General features: G+C 48.7%; 1 protein-coding gene across 1 annotated transcript in view; it reads left to right on the top strand.

The window, feature by feature from the left end:
* Window positions 1–325: 325 nt before the first annotated feature.
* The window catches only part of LOC135805118 (macrophage mannose receptor 1-like), a 40,524-nt gene continuing 23,634 nt past the window's right edge, over window positions 326–17,215 (top strand). The window contains exons 1-5 of the mRNA XM_065319121.1: window positions 326–443; window positions 1,560–1,772; window positions 2,635–3,045; window positions 7,579–7,791; window positions 8,654–9,064. Of these exons, the coding sequence (XP_065175193.1) occupies window positions 326–443; window positions 1,560–1,772; window positions 2,635–3,045; window positions 7,579–7,791; window positions 8,654–9,064 (1,366 nt within the window). The remainder of the gene's footprint in view (window positions 444–1,559; window positions 1,773–2,634; window positions 3,046–7,578; window positions 7,792–8,653; window positions 9,065–17,215) is intronic.

Raw genomic sequence — 17,215 nt, forward strand, 5'->3', positions numbered from 1 at the left:
CCTTCACTGCTGCGTCTCGGTACAGCCCCTGCTCATCAGTTGTCACGTTTGTCCTAGTCTCCGTACCATTGTCTTTCTTTATTTTTTCGAGCTGGTTATGTGAACATAGTGCCAGAACTTTGCAGCCTAGAGAGCGTGTGTGGGCAAGCATGTGTTTGCCGCCATATTGCCAGATGTGTCTTTACCACCATATTTATCAACCATAAGTACAGCTGCAGTGGTGTCTTCAACTTCATTCTCCCGAGTCAAGCTCCGTATGAAGACATCCAAGAAGAAGATTGCCTGATAAGTCTAGCGGGGACGAAACGTACGTCGCAATTGAGCTATGTCGTTGATGTGTCATCTTCTATGTGCCATGCGCTACTTGATGTACCAGCCTGCTATGTCGGATACCGCCAACCATGCATCGACCAGGTGCCAAGAGCGGATTGATGGTGGTGGTGGTAAGAAGGAGAGCTCTGTGCCAGAACTTTGCAGTCTAGAGAGCGTGTGTGGGCTGGCATGTGTTTACCGCCATATTGCCAGGTGTGTCTTTACCACCATATTTATCAACTAAAGTGACAACAGAAAAACACTCGCAAAAATGGCACTAAAATATCAGCTGAGAATTCAGAGCAAGCGGTGTAATGTACTCCACGTGTGTTGCTAGTGAGTGCATGTGTGTGTGTGTGTGTGTGTGTGTGTGTGTGTGTGTGTGTGTGTGTGTGTGTGTGTGTGTGTGTGTGTGTGTGTGTGTGTGTGTGTGTGTGTGTGTGTGTGTGTGTGATTGTGATTCCACCCCCAGCGTTGTCGTGTTAACGCAGCCCTTATTGACTTGAACAAGACGAAAGTAGTACGGACCAGCTGAGGTGGGCGTTTGCTGCGACATGGGCGTTTGCAGCGGACTTTACGGTACTTGTATGTCACTCAGGGCGCGTTTGGTTGGTACGATCTAGAACAGGATCGAGCAGCTGGTGCACATGGAGCCGCCTCGTGCCAACCAATTGGTACTCCAAAAACAGAGTCCGTTTACCGGTATGTAAAAAGTGCGCCAAACGTGGCTGCAATCATGAACATGTGTACGAGTCACCATGGTCACCATGTGTACGAGTCACCATGGTCACCATGGTCACCATGGTGACCATGGTGACTCGTACACATGGTGACCATGGTGACCATGGTGACCATGTCACATGTGTACGAGTCACCATGGTCACTTCGTCACCATGGTCACCAAGTCACATGTGTACGAGTCACCATGGTCACTTCGTACGGTACAACGAGTGCAAAAGCGTATGCACATGATCATTTGGGACCAGAATCAATGTTCCCGCCAGGTTTCACTGTGGAAAAATAAAACTGCTCTGGCTGCTCCAGCCTCGAGGCCGGAGCAAGCAGAACATGTTATCACCGATTGAGAGCAGGTGTAGTCCCGACCAAACGTGCTGTTCTGGTGAATCCTGCTCTAGGTTGTACCAACCAAACGCACCCTCTGTCTTAATTTGCAATAGCAGTAGCGGCCTAAGGAGCCCCGTTGGTTTGTGATCTTAAAATTACAACTTTGTTCTCTGTCTGTGCAGTACAAGTCATCAATGACCTACCACCGTCAACATCCGTTTTACCAACTACTGTCACAACATCAGTGCAAACTACAAGTGCACCAAGATCTTCCTCAAGTACAACACAAGCGGATGGATCTGTCATACTGCCAACCGTGCAAGACACACCCAGTACCAGTGTGCACCGTGATGTGGGAGGTCCAAATGTATCCCAAAAGCCACCACAAGCTAGTGGTAAGGCCAAGTTAGACTATCTCGTCCTTTTAAATGTGAGATACGCTTTCTCTAGCTATCTATCTATCTATCAATCTTTACAAGAACAAGGACAACTTGACGGATATTGCTGCCACTCCGAATCATATGCAAATTGCAGTCTTCATCAGTTCTTGTGTAAACAATCTGCCAACATAGGCATTACGAACTCTGCACAGATAAAGAACTACAATGTTCATATTTCAATCAATAAACTACCGTAAAAGTCCGTAAATAAGTACGTATTTACTTTCGAATTTAGTGACCACACCCGTACTAACTTTCGGGCGGGTACTAACTTTCGGGCACGAACTTACTTTCGGACCTGACTTGTGTGTAGTGGAGTAGTCATTTTCATGTCGATGTACATGCTACATGCTGCATGTGCTCACTGTACCGGTACTTATTTCGGGCAGTATGTTTATCGGGCTTGACTTGACTTCAACAGACAGAGCCAAAAAATGAAGGGGTATTTCTTTCGGGTAGGTACTTATTTACGGACTGGTACGTGGCCATCAATCACCCCACCTATCTATCTCTCTAACTGTCTAGTTTCAGGCACCAACAGGCGTCACTGAAGTCTGAATTTGAAGCGTAGAGATACGAGAATGCAAGCTTGAAAGTCTAAACGAAAGGAATTTTTTTAATTGTTTGGGAACACATGTTCCGCAAGTTGCACGCTCGAAAGTCCAAACAGCAATGACATGCAAGAGACGTTGTACAGGATTTTGAAGGGCGCATGCCCACGTGATTCACGCATGCGTGCAGGTTGGGCCAGCTCGCTCGCTTGCAATCCCTCAATTGCTATCTCATTTTTCTCTGTCTACTCATCATTGCCATTCAGGTTGGATGACGTGTCCTTCGACGGGTCCACATGGAATAGAGTATACATATGTTGATGTTGCAAAGACTTTTGATGAGGCAGTGCATCATTGCAAGAGTCTCGGGACTGGCAGCAAGCTAGCTACTCCACACAATGCCATGGAGAATCAATGTATATACCGGACTAAAGCAAGTCGCACAACTACCTGGATTGGAATTCGGTCAAACATAGATCGTCCAAACTTCAATTGGACCACAGTAGACGATGGAAACAATATATTGTTTCACTATTGGGCTGGTGGAGAACCTAACCATGGATCAACTGCTCAGTTGTGTCTGACAATGTGGTACAGCCCAAAGCGGAACACCTATGGGTCTCGGTGGGATAACGCAGAATGCAAAGAAAAAGTTAAATTTGTTTGCCAAAGACAAAGTAAGTATTTTTTTTAAACATGCAGTTCATAGAATATGGCGATGAACAATATTTTAGTGCGCACTCATATCACAAACATAACAACCAAATTGTTGTACATGTGGCTGCGCATGTAGCTCTTTGTCAAACATGCTGCTGTGTTTGTGTCTCTTTATAGTACCTGCTGCGTTTGTGTCTCTTTGTCGTACATGCTGCTGAACCGTGGTACACACTGCTGCGCTGTCTTTGAATGGTTTGTACACGCAGCTGCACCGTCCCCTCCGTATGCACTCTTTCTCGTCTTGTTCCCATTGTACTTGTCTGGTTGTCGTCTTGTCTCTGTCGTATTTGATCGTCTGCCGTCTTGGTCTCCCTTCCCGTTCGGGACTGGTTCTATTACGCAACGGCACCAATTTCGTGTCCACCGCCGCACTTTTCCTCACGTCTTCACAATATTATTCCTTTGTCTCGTCTTGTCTCGGTGCCAGTTGTCTCGTCGTCTCCTCAGAGAAGGAACTGAATTATACTCTCTATAAACCAAACAAGTTGGCCTTTCGTTGTGTGGCGCGGACGCGTTGAGGTGAATAGTTCATCCCATAAGCTAGATGTAGAAACGTCGCTTCAAGTTGACGACGAAAGTAGTTTCACATCCAGAATGTTTTCTTGGCCGCCTTTGTAGATAATCCATAGAATCCTACTCAACTGTGTATGTGACAATGTGGTATTGTAGCGTATGACCCAAATCGCAATACCTATAGGTCTCCATGTGATAGTACAGTGTGCAGATGTCAACTTTAATTTGTCTGCCAAAATCTCTACCACAATTCAGACGAAATTAACGATGAAAAAAACAGTGTAAATGTCTGTATTTTGTGGCAAAAAGTCTGGTTGTGGCTTACACTCCAGTGCTGCTTATACTCTCGAAATACGGTAGTTTAATTTAACTTTAGCCATTGAAGAGGACCATGTGCACACTCGTATTGTTAACATTAGATCTGACTGTTCATTTTCAAGTTCAATTCGTACAGTGCAAGTTAGTTCATTGCAAACAATCTTCAAAGAGACGTTTTATTAACGTTTTCAAGAGTCCAAAATCCCCCAGAGTGTACAACTGGAATGGTGTTGTGGGACGGCGTAATCCGTGATGTACGTCATTTTTTTGGGTCGAACTTGTGTCATTCCGTCGACACGATCCACCACGGAAACACTTCCCCTACTCACAATGTCACACTATGGCGTGCAACACAGATTTCGCCTTCCCAGATCTGATCAGTGAAGTTGCGCACTCTGGGGGATTATGGACTCTTGACGCTATAAACAGTACTAGTGCCGCAGACACAACCATGCCCTAGTAAAATATGAATAAATAATAATAATAATTTGAAACTCGGGTATTGAGCCAATAATAAAAGTAGAAAGGAAAAGGACATATGGAAACGAGTTAAGAGTAACTCTCCACCACTGTAACTAGACACTATATACAGTCAGAAAGGCGAAAGGCGAAACGTACGTCGTGTGAAACAACTTGTTTTGTAGTCAACTAGTCCATCACAATGTCATGCATGAGGAGTACTGTAGGAGTTTAGATTTCGGCTTGTACAATTCGTTCTCGCAAAGCTTCCCCCTTCTTAACTTATCTTTGATATTTTTGACCCACCCAAGTTGGGTGGTGTGCTGCTTTGCTGCTTCGAATTGTAGTTAGACCGCTTTGTCAAATCGCCTACTGGTCTCGTCATCGTCCAGTGACAATCGACATTCTTTGTTCCGTTGGGACTGTAGCTTGTGCTCGTTTTCGTTGCGCTTGCCTTCCCCTCTTTGGTCTTTCCATAACCTTGAACCTTCCAAGTTGGAAGGCTGTCGGTTAGCGCTACGGAGATGTGTTGAAGCTAGGTGTCAGGACGTCGAATGTCTCAGTACTCTGTCAGTTTTGTGCCTAGTTGTTGCACTTTCTGACTGTATATAGTATCTAGTTACAGTGGTGGAGAGTTACTCTTAACTCGTTTCCATATGTCCTTTTCCTTTCTACTTTTCATAATAATAATAATAATAATTTCAGAACTAAATATTGCGACAGAGCATATGCCATTGATATATGTGGAAAGCGCGCACTTGCGCCATTTCTGGTGTATAAGAATGATCATTCCTCCATTATCATCATTATCATTCTCTACTGATGAGCTCCGACAGGGAGCGAAACAGCTGTCTAGAGGCGTGGAGCAATATTATCTCTCAACGGAAGTGTCCTTGCTGGTGTCTGTATGGTTCGGCTGAAGAGCGCGTGGTTGTGATGAGTTGGGAATGCAATAATAATAATAATAATATTACCTACAATATTGTGTGTGGGTACAGTGAGGGCTGCGTCCCACCCGCCTGTGTGGATTCACAGGAAGTGTGAGTTACGAAGTCTGAAGAAAATGTTGAACAGTCTCTGCTGGGATGACGACTACACCATAGCTCAGTGGTTAGAGCATCGCTAGCTACAAGCGAGGGTCCCTGGTTCGAGTCCTGGTGGTGACAGTCAATTTTTTCTTCAGACTTTTCCCGTTTGTCTCTTTCCCTCAAACTAGTGAAAAAATAATAATACTAATAATGCAAGTGAACATTTTTGGAGTTTAAAAAGAGTGTATAATTCCGGAATCGCCTCTGGCGATGGGTGTCAAATGGTCAAATGGTGTGGTGTTACACTTCGTATACTTTACACCGCTTGCTCTCTCTCTACCTCTCTCTCTCTCTCTCTCTCTCTCTCTCTCTCTCTCTCTCTCTCTCTCTCTCTCTCTCTCTCTCTCTCTCTCTCTCTCTCTCTCTCTCTCTCTCTCTCTCTCTCTCTCTCTCTCTCTCTTCTCTCTCTCTCTCTCTCTCTCTCTCTCTCTCTCTCTCTCTCTCTCTCTCTCTCTCTCTCTCTCTCTCTCTCTCTCTCTTCTCTCTCTCTCTCTCTCTCTCTCTCTCTCTCTCCTCTCTCTCTCTCTCTCTCTCTCTCTCTCTCTCTCTCTCTCTCTCTCTCTCTCTCTCTCTCTCTCTCTCTCTCTCTCTCTCTGTGTGTGTGTGTGTCTCTCTCTCTCTCTCTCTCTCTCTCTCTCTCTCTCTCTCTCTCTCTCTCTCTCTCTCTCCCCCCCCCCTCTCCCAGTTCTTCGGCGACCGGCAGTACTGTTAGGGTGTGTGTTCAAATTCCTGCTGTAAAACTTCATATCCTTTCGGAAATAGGGTCATTTCAGCCAAAAACACCATGGAGCAATCAGAAGTACTTGTGGACAAGGGTCCCTCGAACCCAAGAGGATTGTCGGATCCGTGTGAACGGGCGAAACGAAACAAAATGTGACGGAAACGAGGCCCATCACACCGTTTCGACTGTTCACACACCCAAATTTATCCGGCAGAACATTTCTGTTTTCAAATTCTTCCACCTTGGCCAGCGTTTTGGTTTTCTTCCGTTTTTGGTGTACAACTTTTCCGTTTTGCTCCGCGCACGGTGTGATTGAACCATGCATCCGAAAGGATTTGGTTGTGATTTCACCCCCAGCGTTATCATGTAAACGCAGCCCTTATTGACTTGAACAAGACGAAAATAGTACGGACCAGCTGAGGTGGGCGTTTCCCTGCTGAGGTGGGCGTTTGCATCGAACTTTACTTTACATGCATGTCACTCAGGGCGCGTTTGGTTGGTACGATCTAGAACAGGATCGAGCAGCTGGTGCACATGGAGCCGCCTCGTGCCAACCAATTGGTACTCCAGGAACAGAGTCCGTTTACCGGTGTGTAAAAAGTGCGCCAAACGTGGCTGCACTTGTTCACATGTGTACGAGTCATCATGGTCACCATGTCACATGTGTACAAGTCACCATGGTCACTTCGTACGCTACAACGAGTGCAAAAGCGTGCATCTAGGGGTGAAAGTTGGCACTGAGATCCCGAGTTCGAGTACTCTGATTTTCTCCGATCGAATATTCGAGTATTCGAGTATTCTTGATATCCTAAAAATTGCACACCAACCGCCTCAAACATCACATGATACAACCCTGATTGAACCGATTGGCAGTTCTTTTCTCGGGTGTATTGGTTGGTGGATCATTTGGGCTCTCTCTACTCGTGCACAAATGTTCACCACACAGTCTGCACATCAATATCTGCTGACTGCTGCTCTGAAACTGCAGACTTCTGTGGTAAATGTATGTACCATGTATGAGCGAGTACTCTGATTTATTCCGAGTACGATTATATTCGAAAAATCCAAACGAGTATTCGAATATTCGGTATAATTGTTTCACCCCTAGTATGCACATGATCATTTGGGACCAGAATCGATGTTCCCGCCAGGTTTCACTGTGGAAAAGTAAAACTGCTCTGGCTGCTCCAGCCTCGAGGCCGGAGCAAGCAGAACATGTTATCACCGATTGAGAGCAGGTGTAGTCCCGACCAAACGTGCTGTTCTGGTGACTCCTGCTCTAGGTTGTACCAACCAAACGCACCCTCTGTCTTAATTTGCAATAGCAGTAGCGGCCTAAGGAGCCCCGTTGGTTTGCGATCTTAAAATTACAACTTTGTTCTCTGTCTGTGCAGTACAAGTCATCAACGACCTACCACCGTCAACATCCGTTTTACCAACTTCTGTGACAACATCAGTACAAACTACAAGTGCACCAAGATCTTCCTCAAGTACAACACAAGCGGATGGATCTGTCATACTGCCAACCGTGCAAGATACACCCAGTACCAGTGTGCACCGTGATGTGGGAGGTCCAAATGTATCCCATAAGCCACCACAAGCTAGCGGTAAGGCCAAATTAGACTATCTCGTCCTTTTAAATGTGAGATATGCTCTCTCTAGCTATCTATCTATCTATCAATCTTTACAAGAACAAGGACAACTTGACGGATATTGCTGCCACTCCAAATCACATGCAAATTGCAGTCTTCATCAGTTCTTGTGTAAACAATCTGCCAACATAGGCATTACGAACTCTGCACAGATAAAGAACTACAATGTTCATATTTCAATCAATAAACTACCGTAAAAGTCCGTAAATAAGTACGTATTTACTTTCGAATTTAGTGACCACACCCGTACTAACTTTCGGGCGGGTACTAACTTTCGGGCACGAACTTACTTTCGGACCTGACTTGTGTGTAGTGGAGTAGTCATTTTCATGTCGATGTACATGCTACATGCTGCATGTGCTCACTGTACCGGTACTTATTTCGGGCAGTATGTTTATCGGGCTTGACTTGACTTCAACAGACAGAGCCAAAAAATGAAGGGGTATTTCTTTCGGGTAGGTACTTATTTACGGACTGGTACGTGGCCATCAATCACCCCACCTATCTATCTCTCTAACTGTCTAGTTTCAGGCACCAACAGGCGTCACTGAAGTCTGAATTTGAAGCGTAGAGATACGAGAATGCAAGCTTGAAAGTCTAGACGAAAGGAATTTTTTTAATTGTTTGGGAACACATGTTCCGCAAGTTGCACGCTCGAAAGTTCAAACAGCAATGACATGCAAGAGACGTTGTACATGATTTTGAAGGGCGCATGCCCACGTGACTCGCGCATGCGTGCAGGTTGGGCCAGCTCGCTCGCTTGCAATCCCTCAATTGCTATCTCATTTTTCTCTGTCTACTCATCATTGCCATTCAGGTTGGATGACGTGTCCTTCGACGGGTCCACATGGAATAGAGTATACATATGTTGATGTTGCAAAGACTTTTGATGAGGCAGTGCATCATTGCAAGAGTCTCGGGACTGGCAGCAAGCTAGCTACTCCACACAATGCCATGGAGAATCAATGTATATACCGGACTAAAGCAAGTCGCACAACTACCTGGATTGGAATTCGGTCAAACATAGATCGTCCAAACTTCAATTGGACCACAGAAGACGATGGAAACAATATATTGTTTCACTATTGGGCTGGTGGAGAACCTAACCATGGATCAACTGCTCAATTGTGTCTGACAATGTGGTACAGCCCAAAGCGGAACACCTATGGGTCTCGGTGGGATAACGCAGAATGCAAAGAAAAAGTTAAATTTGTTTGCCAAAGACAAAGTAAGTATTTTTTTATTAAACATGCAGTTCATAGAATATGGCGATGAATAATATTAAAGTGTGCACTCATATCACAAACATAACAACCAAATTGTTGTACACGTGGGTGCTCATGTAGCTCTTTGTCATACATACTGCTGCGTTTGTATCTCTTTATCGTACCTGCTGCGTTTGTGTCTCTTTGTCGTACATGCTGCTGAACCGTGGTACACACTGCTGCGCTGTCTTTGAATGGTTTGTACACGCAGCTGCACCGTCCCCTCCGTATGCACTCTTTCTCGTCTTGTTCCCATTGTATTTGTCTGGTTGTCGTCTTGTCTCTGTCGTATTTGATCGTCTGCCGTCTTGGTCTCCCTTCCCGTTCGGGACTGGTTGTATTACGCAACGGCACCAATTTCATGTCCACCGTCGCACTTTTCCTCACGTCTTCACAATATTATTCCTTTGTCTCGTCTTGTCTCGGTGCCAGTTGTCTCGTCGTCTCCTCAGAGAAGGAACTGAATTATACTCTCTATAAACCAAACAAGTTGGCCTTTCGTTGTGTGGCGCGGACGCGTTGGGGTGAATAGTTCATCCCATAAGCTAGATGTAGAAACGTCGCTTCAAGTTGACGACGAAAGTAGTTTCGCTTCCAGGATGTTTCCTTGGCCGCCTGTTGGAACGTTCTCCATTTGTTAGTGTTTGTCTTCGTTTAACATGTATATTACTCAGTATGTCGTAATTGGACACTGCTCGATTATTCTTACCTTGTGCGTTTCACTATTTGTAACGTGGCTCCTCTGCTTCAGTTTTCGTTCTATCTCTCTGGCAGGGGCAACCACCACCCGTCTGGTGGGTGCCAGCATCCTCCGGCAGTTGCGCTGGGACTCTACGATACATTCTTGTTCTTCGATAATTAGAAATCTGCCTTTCTAGTTCTTCGCTGTTTGAATTATTATTTATTTGTGTTGTTTCTTGCGGCACTCGCTTTTGTGTAGATTTGACCTTTTTGCATGTCCGCGTGAGTACAGATGACATCATGCATTATTTTCTGTCACGTGTTTTGCTTTGAGCGTGTCGTTCAAGATGTTTGAACTGCGCCCGCTGGCCGATTTTCTTTGCTTGCTGTTTTCTTTGCCAGTCAAGCGTGGGGACGCTACGGTGTCGTCCTTCTTGGCTGTGTGTCCGGTACGGGGCCGGGTACGTGCGTCCCCAGCTCTCCGTTCTTTGTTCTTTTTTTGAGTTAGATTCTTCAATGGTGTTTTGAGAACATGTTTGGTAATACAGTCTTCTAAATAGTTCGATGCTTCCAATGGTTGTGTCTGATGCAAGTGTGGGTTTGCGAGGGAACCGGTGAACCATTTGGTCCTTCGAGCCGGATCCGACAGGTTTCGACTAGTAGTGTCAGCGGTGGTAATGGCGTTTCCGCCACCACCAGAGTTTGTGACTCGTAGTTTTACGCCACGCCATTATGGTACGAGCGTGGGTGAAACTCCTGTTGAGGAACTTGAGGACCGCTGGAAAGAGTTGATTCGTCGGAGAACAAACCTCCGTAGACGCCACACGCGGATCAGTAACCGCTTGCGAACTCTGATTGCTTGCTCGTCGCCGTCTCGCCGATATTTGCAGCCTGATGTCCGTGAATTAGAATTTGTACGGTCAGAGCTGAATTCGGTTTTAGAAATTATGCGCAGCATGTTGGAATCCCAAGAGAGTGAGCAACTGCTGAATGAGTTGGACGAGTGGGAGGCGAAGTTTGATAAGGAGAGTGTTGGTGTGATGGCTGCTGCTGAGGCGATCTTGGATTCGCCTGTTGAGTCGGTTTCTGGCCAAGTGGCATCAGGCCAACAATCAGCAGTCGCAGAACAGGTTACCCCTGTGCCACCGTTAACACCACCGCACATGCGGCCTGTGCCACCTCTACCAGCACCACGCACACGGCCAACACCACCACCAAAGCCAAGTAGTCTGAGCAGCAGACTAAGTGTGACGTCAGTTGGTTATAGTGCTCCTGCCAGTAGACTTTCTGAGTGGTCTCCTCTAGCGGAATCTGCTGTCGACCCCCATGTTAGCGATTGGCTTGCCAGTATGCAACGGCCACATGGAGTAAGCGCTTTTCACCATCTGAAGCCACTAGAGCTGCCCAAATTTAGTGGCAGGACCCAGCAGTTTGTACGGTGGAAACAAACATTTAAGCGCCTCGTGGACGAGGGCCGCTTCGTCTCTGACGAATATAAACTGGCACGACTGAAGGAGGCGCTGCAGGGTAGCTCGGCCGAAGACATTATCGCGGATATGTTCGACGGTCCGGGTGCATACACTGCAGCCTGGACGGAGCTTGAGCGCTGGTTTGGTGGTTCCGATCGCCATCTTGCCTTGCAAGAGAGAGAGATTCTGAATCACCCACGCATTGCCTCTGACAGGGACACCGAGTCTGTCCGGAAGTTTGCTGTCAAGCTCAGAAATGTGCTCATGAACCTGGACTTGGCTGGAGAGACCCCTGGTAGGGAGCTATTCCTAAGTGCGCTGGAGAAGCTACCCAGAAGTGTAGTTATACGATTTTACGAACAACATCCAGACAGCAAATGCAACGCAACCACGTTCTGGCTGGTAAAACGGGTCCAGAACGCTAAGCGAGCCGATGACATCTTGGCGACAGTCGGCACAGAGAAGTTGAACAAGACACCTCCTGCGGTCCCGCCAAAGCCTAGGTCATCCGCTGTGTATGCTGTGGAGCTCAGTACTCAGCAGTGTGCCAAGTGCAGCAAGAGCCATGCCACAGCAGAGTGTCCGGAATTCAGGGCGCTGATAACCAAGCGCCGCTGGGACCTGGTCAAGCGTGCCAAGCTGTGTAGCTGTTGTTTGGAGCATGGACACTGGGCGCGTGAGTGCCAGAAGCTGGAACGTTGCCACTGTGGAGAGAGGCACCACTCACTTCTGCACTACAGCAAGTCAGTGCAGCCACAAGCTGCAGCGCAGAATCCCGCTACGATGCGACCAGCAGCTACGGCACCTCGGCAGGAAAGTTCTCACCATGCTAGTGTCAGCGTGCCGCAGACTACCGCTTTCGCTACCGTGCCAGTGAAGATTATTGGCCCAACTGGCAAGTCGGCAATCTGTACGGCCATGCTGGACTCAGGCTCGACTGCAAGCTTCATACGGGAGGATGTAGCCCATGAGTTGGGCATGGCAGGTGAAGTTCACATGTTGAATACATCCACGATTGGTGCGCAGCAGACCTCCGGCTATCGGGAACTGGTCAAGGTGCAGATGGAATCCATTGATGGAACAGTGTCATACCCGCTCAAGGCATGGGTATATGATCGTGTGACCAAGAAGACGCAGGTCGTCGACTGGAGCCGGTACAAGTCCAGCTATGAACATCTGAAGTTCATAGACTTTCCCGAAATCTCCAGCACCACGGTCGACCTCCTGATTGGTCTAGACGTCATTGATGCCCACGCATCACTCGCGGAGTACAGAAGCAGCAGCGGTGGACCAATTGCCCGCAAGACGCCACTGGGATGGGTGTGTATGGGCCCAACGCCCAGTGCACCCAGTGATGGCGAGTTGTCTGTCAACTTCGTGCATGCTTTATACGGCGAATGCAGCATAGACAGCCTGGTCCAGAATTTCTGGAATCTGGAGGCAGTCGGTATGAAGCACGAAGGCACCTACATCACCCCTGCAGAGAAGCTGGCTGAGGAGATCGTTGAGAAATCCATCAGCTTCCATGATCAGCGAGTCACAATGGCAATCCCATGGGTCCACAGCAACAGCCTGGTGTCACCGCTAATCGCACCATGGCGGACCATCGCCTGCGCATGCTAGAGAAATCGCTGGACAAGCGTCCAGAGCTGAAGGCAGCATACGGCAAGGTCATCCGTAGCCACATTGACAAAGGCTATGTGCGCGCAGTGTCGGCAGCAGAGGTTGAGGCAGATGGCGACGACCAGTGGTTCCTGCCGCACTTCGCCATTGTACGAGACGACAAGGCCACCACGAAGGTACGTGTCGTCTTTGATGCTGCTGCCAAGTATGACGGTACGTCGATCAATGAGTGTATGTACCCTGGACCCGCTCTGCAGAATGACCTAGTGAAAGTGCTTCTGCGGTTCTGCAAGGAGCCAGTAGCGCTCACGGCGGACATTACCGAGATGTTCCTGCAAGTCGTGCTGGCTGAGCAAAACCGCCGATATCATCGCTTTGTGTGGGACTCACGCGTATACGAGTTCCAGAGGTTGGTGTTCGGCATCAAGGCGTCTCCGTACCTGGCATGCAAGGCGCTACAAGTGGTGTGCCGCAAGACAGCCGACAAGTATGACCCAGCCATGTTGCAGATCGTTGACCGAGACATGTATGTGGATGATCTGCTGCACTCTGCTGTCTCCGTACCGGAAGCCATCCGCACACAGCAGACAGTACAGGACATCCTTGAGCAGGGCAGCTTCCACCTCCGCAAGTGGCTCAGCAATAGCTCGGAGGTGATGGACGGCGTACCGGAAGCTGACCGCTCACCGCAGCTCGTAGCTAGCATCAATGATCATGATCACTGTGCGCTACCATCAGTCAAGACGCTAGGCGTGATGTGGTCGGCAGAGGATGATACCTTTGCCTTTGAGTTCAAGCCGCCCGCAACAGAGAAGCTGACCAAGCGAGCCGTGCTGAGTAAGATGGCATCTATATTCGACCCACGTGGACAACTAGCTCCCTTCACGATTCGCTCTCGTGTCATGTTCCAGGAGCTGTGCATCCTCGGCGTGGGCTGGGATGATCCACTGGACGCTGAGCACACGCGGAGATGGACATCCTGGTTTAGCGAGCTGGGAGATCTGGCGCTGATCCGTGCGCCGCGCTGCTTCAAGTGTCCGGGTCGCGAGTCGTCTGTCGCTACATTGTCGCTGCACGTGTTCACGGATGCTTCAGATGCCGCCTACGCCGCTAACGTGTACCTCCGTGCTGAGTACCCAGACGGCAATGTGCGAGTGACGCTAGCACTCGCCAAGGCGCGTCCATGTCCCATTAAGAAGATGTCGATCCCGAAGCTGGAGCTGAAGGGTGCTGTGCTTGGTGTTTGCCTGGCCAAGACAGTGAATGACGCGCTAGATCTGCCGCAGGCTGATGCCACCTACTGGTCCGACTCGATGAACGTGCTTCACTGGGTGAGAGCACATTCCAGAAAGTTTAAAGTCGACGTGGGCAACCGGATAGCTGAAGTACAAGAGTATTCAGCTGGCAGCCAGTGGAACCACGTTCCTGGAAAGCTGAACCCAGCCGACTAGGGCACCAGAGGCTTGACAGCAGCCCAGCTAGCCAGTGATTCAGTATGGTGGAGCGGCCCTGAGTTCCTCGTCCAGCAGCACACTGAGTGGCCGTCTCGTCAGATAACCGTGCCAAAAGAGTTGCCCGGAATGGTAAAGCGAGCGCAGGTGATGGCGTTCGCTGTGCAGCAAGTGTCAGCGGAGGTGTTTCGTCTCCACCCCGACAACTACTCGTCATGGAAACGACTAGTAAGAGTGACGGCCTGGTGCTACCGTTTCATCAACCGGTGTCGTCGACGTCATGCTAGCACGAGAGGGGATCCGGAAGCAGCGAGTGCAGCAGTCGACTCTGTGGAGCTGAAGTCTGATGAGCTCCAGCGTGCCGAATGTCACTGGTATGCGATCGCACAAGCAGAGAGCTATCCCGCTTCGTATCGGCAGCTGACGTCAGGGAAGTCCCTTGCAGCGAATGACCCGCTGCTACGGCTGAATCCAGTGCTCGACAAGGATTACCCGTGTGTGCTACGCGTTGGAGGTCGTCTGAAGACTGCCAGCCACTTGCCTGAGCATACCCGGCATCCGATAATCTTGCCACAGCACCATCGGATTACTCAGCTGATAGTCGACGCCGAAGATCGCAAGTGTGATCACAGTGTTGGCCCAAACCACCTCTTGGCAAACCTGATGCTGCGGTTTTGGATCATCCGTGGCAAGGTTGTCACACGATCTCACCGTGCACACTGCGTGCTCTGCAAGAAGAAGTGGGCCACTGTGGCTTCGCAGCAGATAGCACCGCTCCCGCTATTCTGAACAGCTCCACCGTACCGGGCATTTTCAAGAGTGGGAGTTGACTATGCCGGTCCGTTCCGAACAAAACAAGGACGTGGCAAGACCCAGCTCAAGAGGTACCTCTGTGTCTTCTCTTGTTTGCAATCTCGAGCCTGTCATTTCGAGATGGCGTATGGCCTGGACACCGAGTCGTTTCTGCTAGCATTCACCCGTTTCTGCAAGCGCAGAGGCGTGCCCGCTGAGGTCGTGTCAGACAACGGGACGAACTTTGTCGGTGCAGAGCGCGAGCTAAGAGAAGCCGTTCAAGCGCTAGGTTCTGATGAAGTGGCCGCAAGTATGGCCAGCCAAGGAGTTCACTGGCGCTTCAATCCGCCTCTCGCTCCGCACTTTGGCGGCGTATTTGAGTGTGTGGTCAAGGCAGCAAAGCGCGCAATGATGGCAACTCTGTCCCAGGCCAATCTCACTGATGAGGAACTTGTAACTGCCATGGTGAGTGCGGAAGGCCTGCTCAACTCGCGTCCGTTGACCGCTGTCCGGACTGACGTGGATGACGCCGCACCGCTAACACCGATGCACTTCCTAGCTGGACAGTGCGAGCTGACTCTGCCACTCGAAGAAGTCGCTGAGTTGCACCCACAGCGTCGTTGGCGGCTCCTCCAACAGCTCCTACGCGAGGTATGGCGGCGATGGCTTCGAGAAATAGTGCCTCGGCTGAATGTGCTTCAGCGATGGTCTCGACGCAGCCGCAACATCAAGCCCGGTGACATTGTCCTCTGCATGGACAAGTCTACTCCAAGAGGGCGTTGGCCGCTAGCCAAAGTGATGGAAGTGTTCCCCGGATCTGATGGATTGGTCCGTGTAGTGAACATCAGAATTGGCGCCAAGCAGTCCAAGCGGCCAATAACGCAGTTGGTGCCGTTGGAAGTTGAACCCATCGATGAAGGTACCGGTCAGTATGATGATCTCACGACTTCCGATTAGTCTGGAGTCGTCCGTGAGAGGGGAAATGTTGGAACGTTCTCCATTTGTTAGTGTTTGTCTTCGTTTAACATGTATATTACTCAGTATGTCGTAATTGGACACTGCTCGATTATTCTTACCTTGTGCGTTTCACTATTTGTAACGTGGCTCCTCTGCTTCAGTTTTCGTTCTATCTCTCTGGCAGGGGCAACCACCACCCGTCTGGTGGGTGCCAGCATCCTCCGGCAGTTGCGCTGGGACTCTACGATACATTCTTGTTCTTCGATAATTAGAAATCTGCCTTTCTAGTTCTTCGCTGTTTGAATTATTATTTATTTGTGTTGTTTCTTGCGGCACTCGCTTTTGTGTAGATTTGACCTTTTTGCATGTCCGCGTGAGTACAGATGACATCATGCATTATTTTCTGTCACGTGTTTTGCTTTGAGCGTGTCGTTCAAGATGTTTGAACTGCGCCCGCTGGCCGATTTTCTTTGCTTGCTGTTTTCTTTGCCAGTCAAGCGTGGGGACGCTACGGTGTCGTCCTTCTTGGCTGTGTGTCCGGTACGGGGCCGGGTACGTGCGTCCCCAGCTCTCCGTTCTTTGTTCTTTTTTTGAGTTAGATTCTTCAATGGTGTTTTGAGAACATGTTTGGTAATACAGTCTTCTAAATAGTTCGATGCTTCCAATGGTTGTGTCTGATGCAAGTGTGGGTTTGCGAGGGAACCGGTGAACCACCGCCTATGTAGATAATTCATAGAATCCTACTCAACTGTGTATGTGATAATGTGGTATGACCCAAATCGCAATGCACTCAGACGTCTCTTATCCAGGTACCTTGGGACCGGGCACTGCCCGTATCTCAGATTTGCCCGTATCTCAGGATAACTTGTCGCGCCTTGACTTTGATTTTGTGTTTCTCATTTTGTTGCAATCACTACTTATCCATGCCGATTCCTTTTTTCTTCTCCTCCCCTTCTCCCTTCCTTGCCGTGGTTGGCTAACACCCTCTCTCTTTGTATTGGCCGGTGTTCTCACTGTGCTATGAGATGCTGCAATAAATAAATAAATAAATAAATAACTTGTCTACCATGTATCATTATCATTTTTGAAGAAGTTTTTTTGGTGCATATTGCACATGTTCAGGTTACAAAAATTATCCATG

This window comes from Sycon ciliatum, chromosome 1 (genome assembly GCF_964019385.1).
Source record: "Sycon ciliatum chromosome 1, ocSycCili1.1, whole genome shotgun sequence".
Lineage (NCBI taxonomy): Eukaryota > Metazoa > Porifera > Calcarea > Leucosolenida > Sycettidae > Sycon > Sycon ciliatum.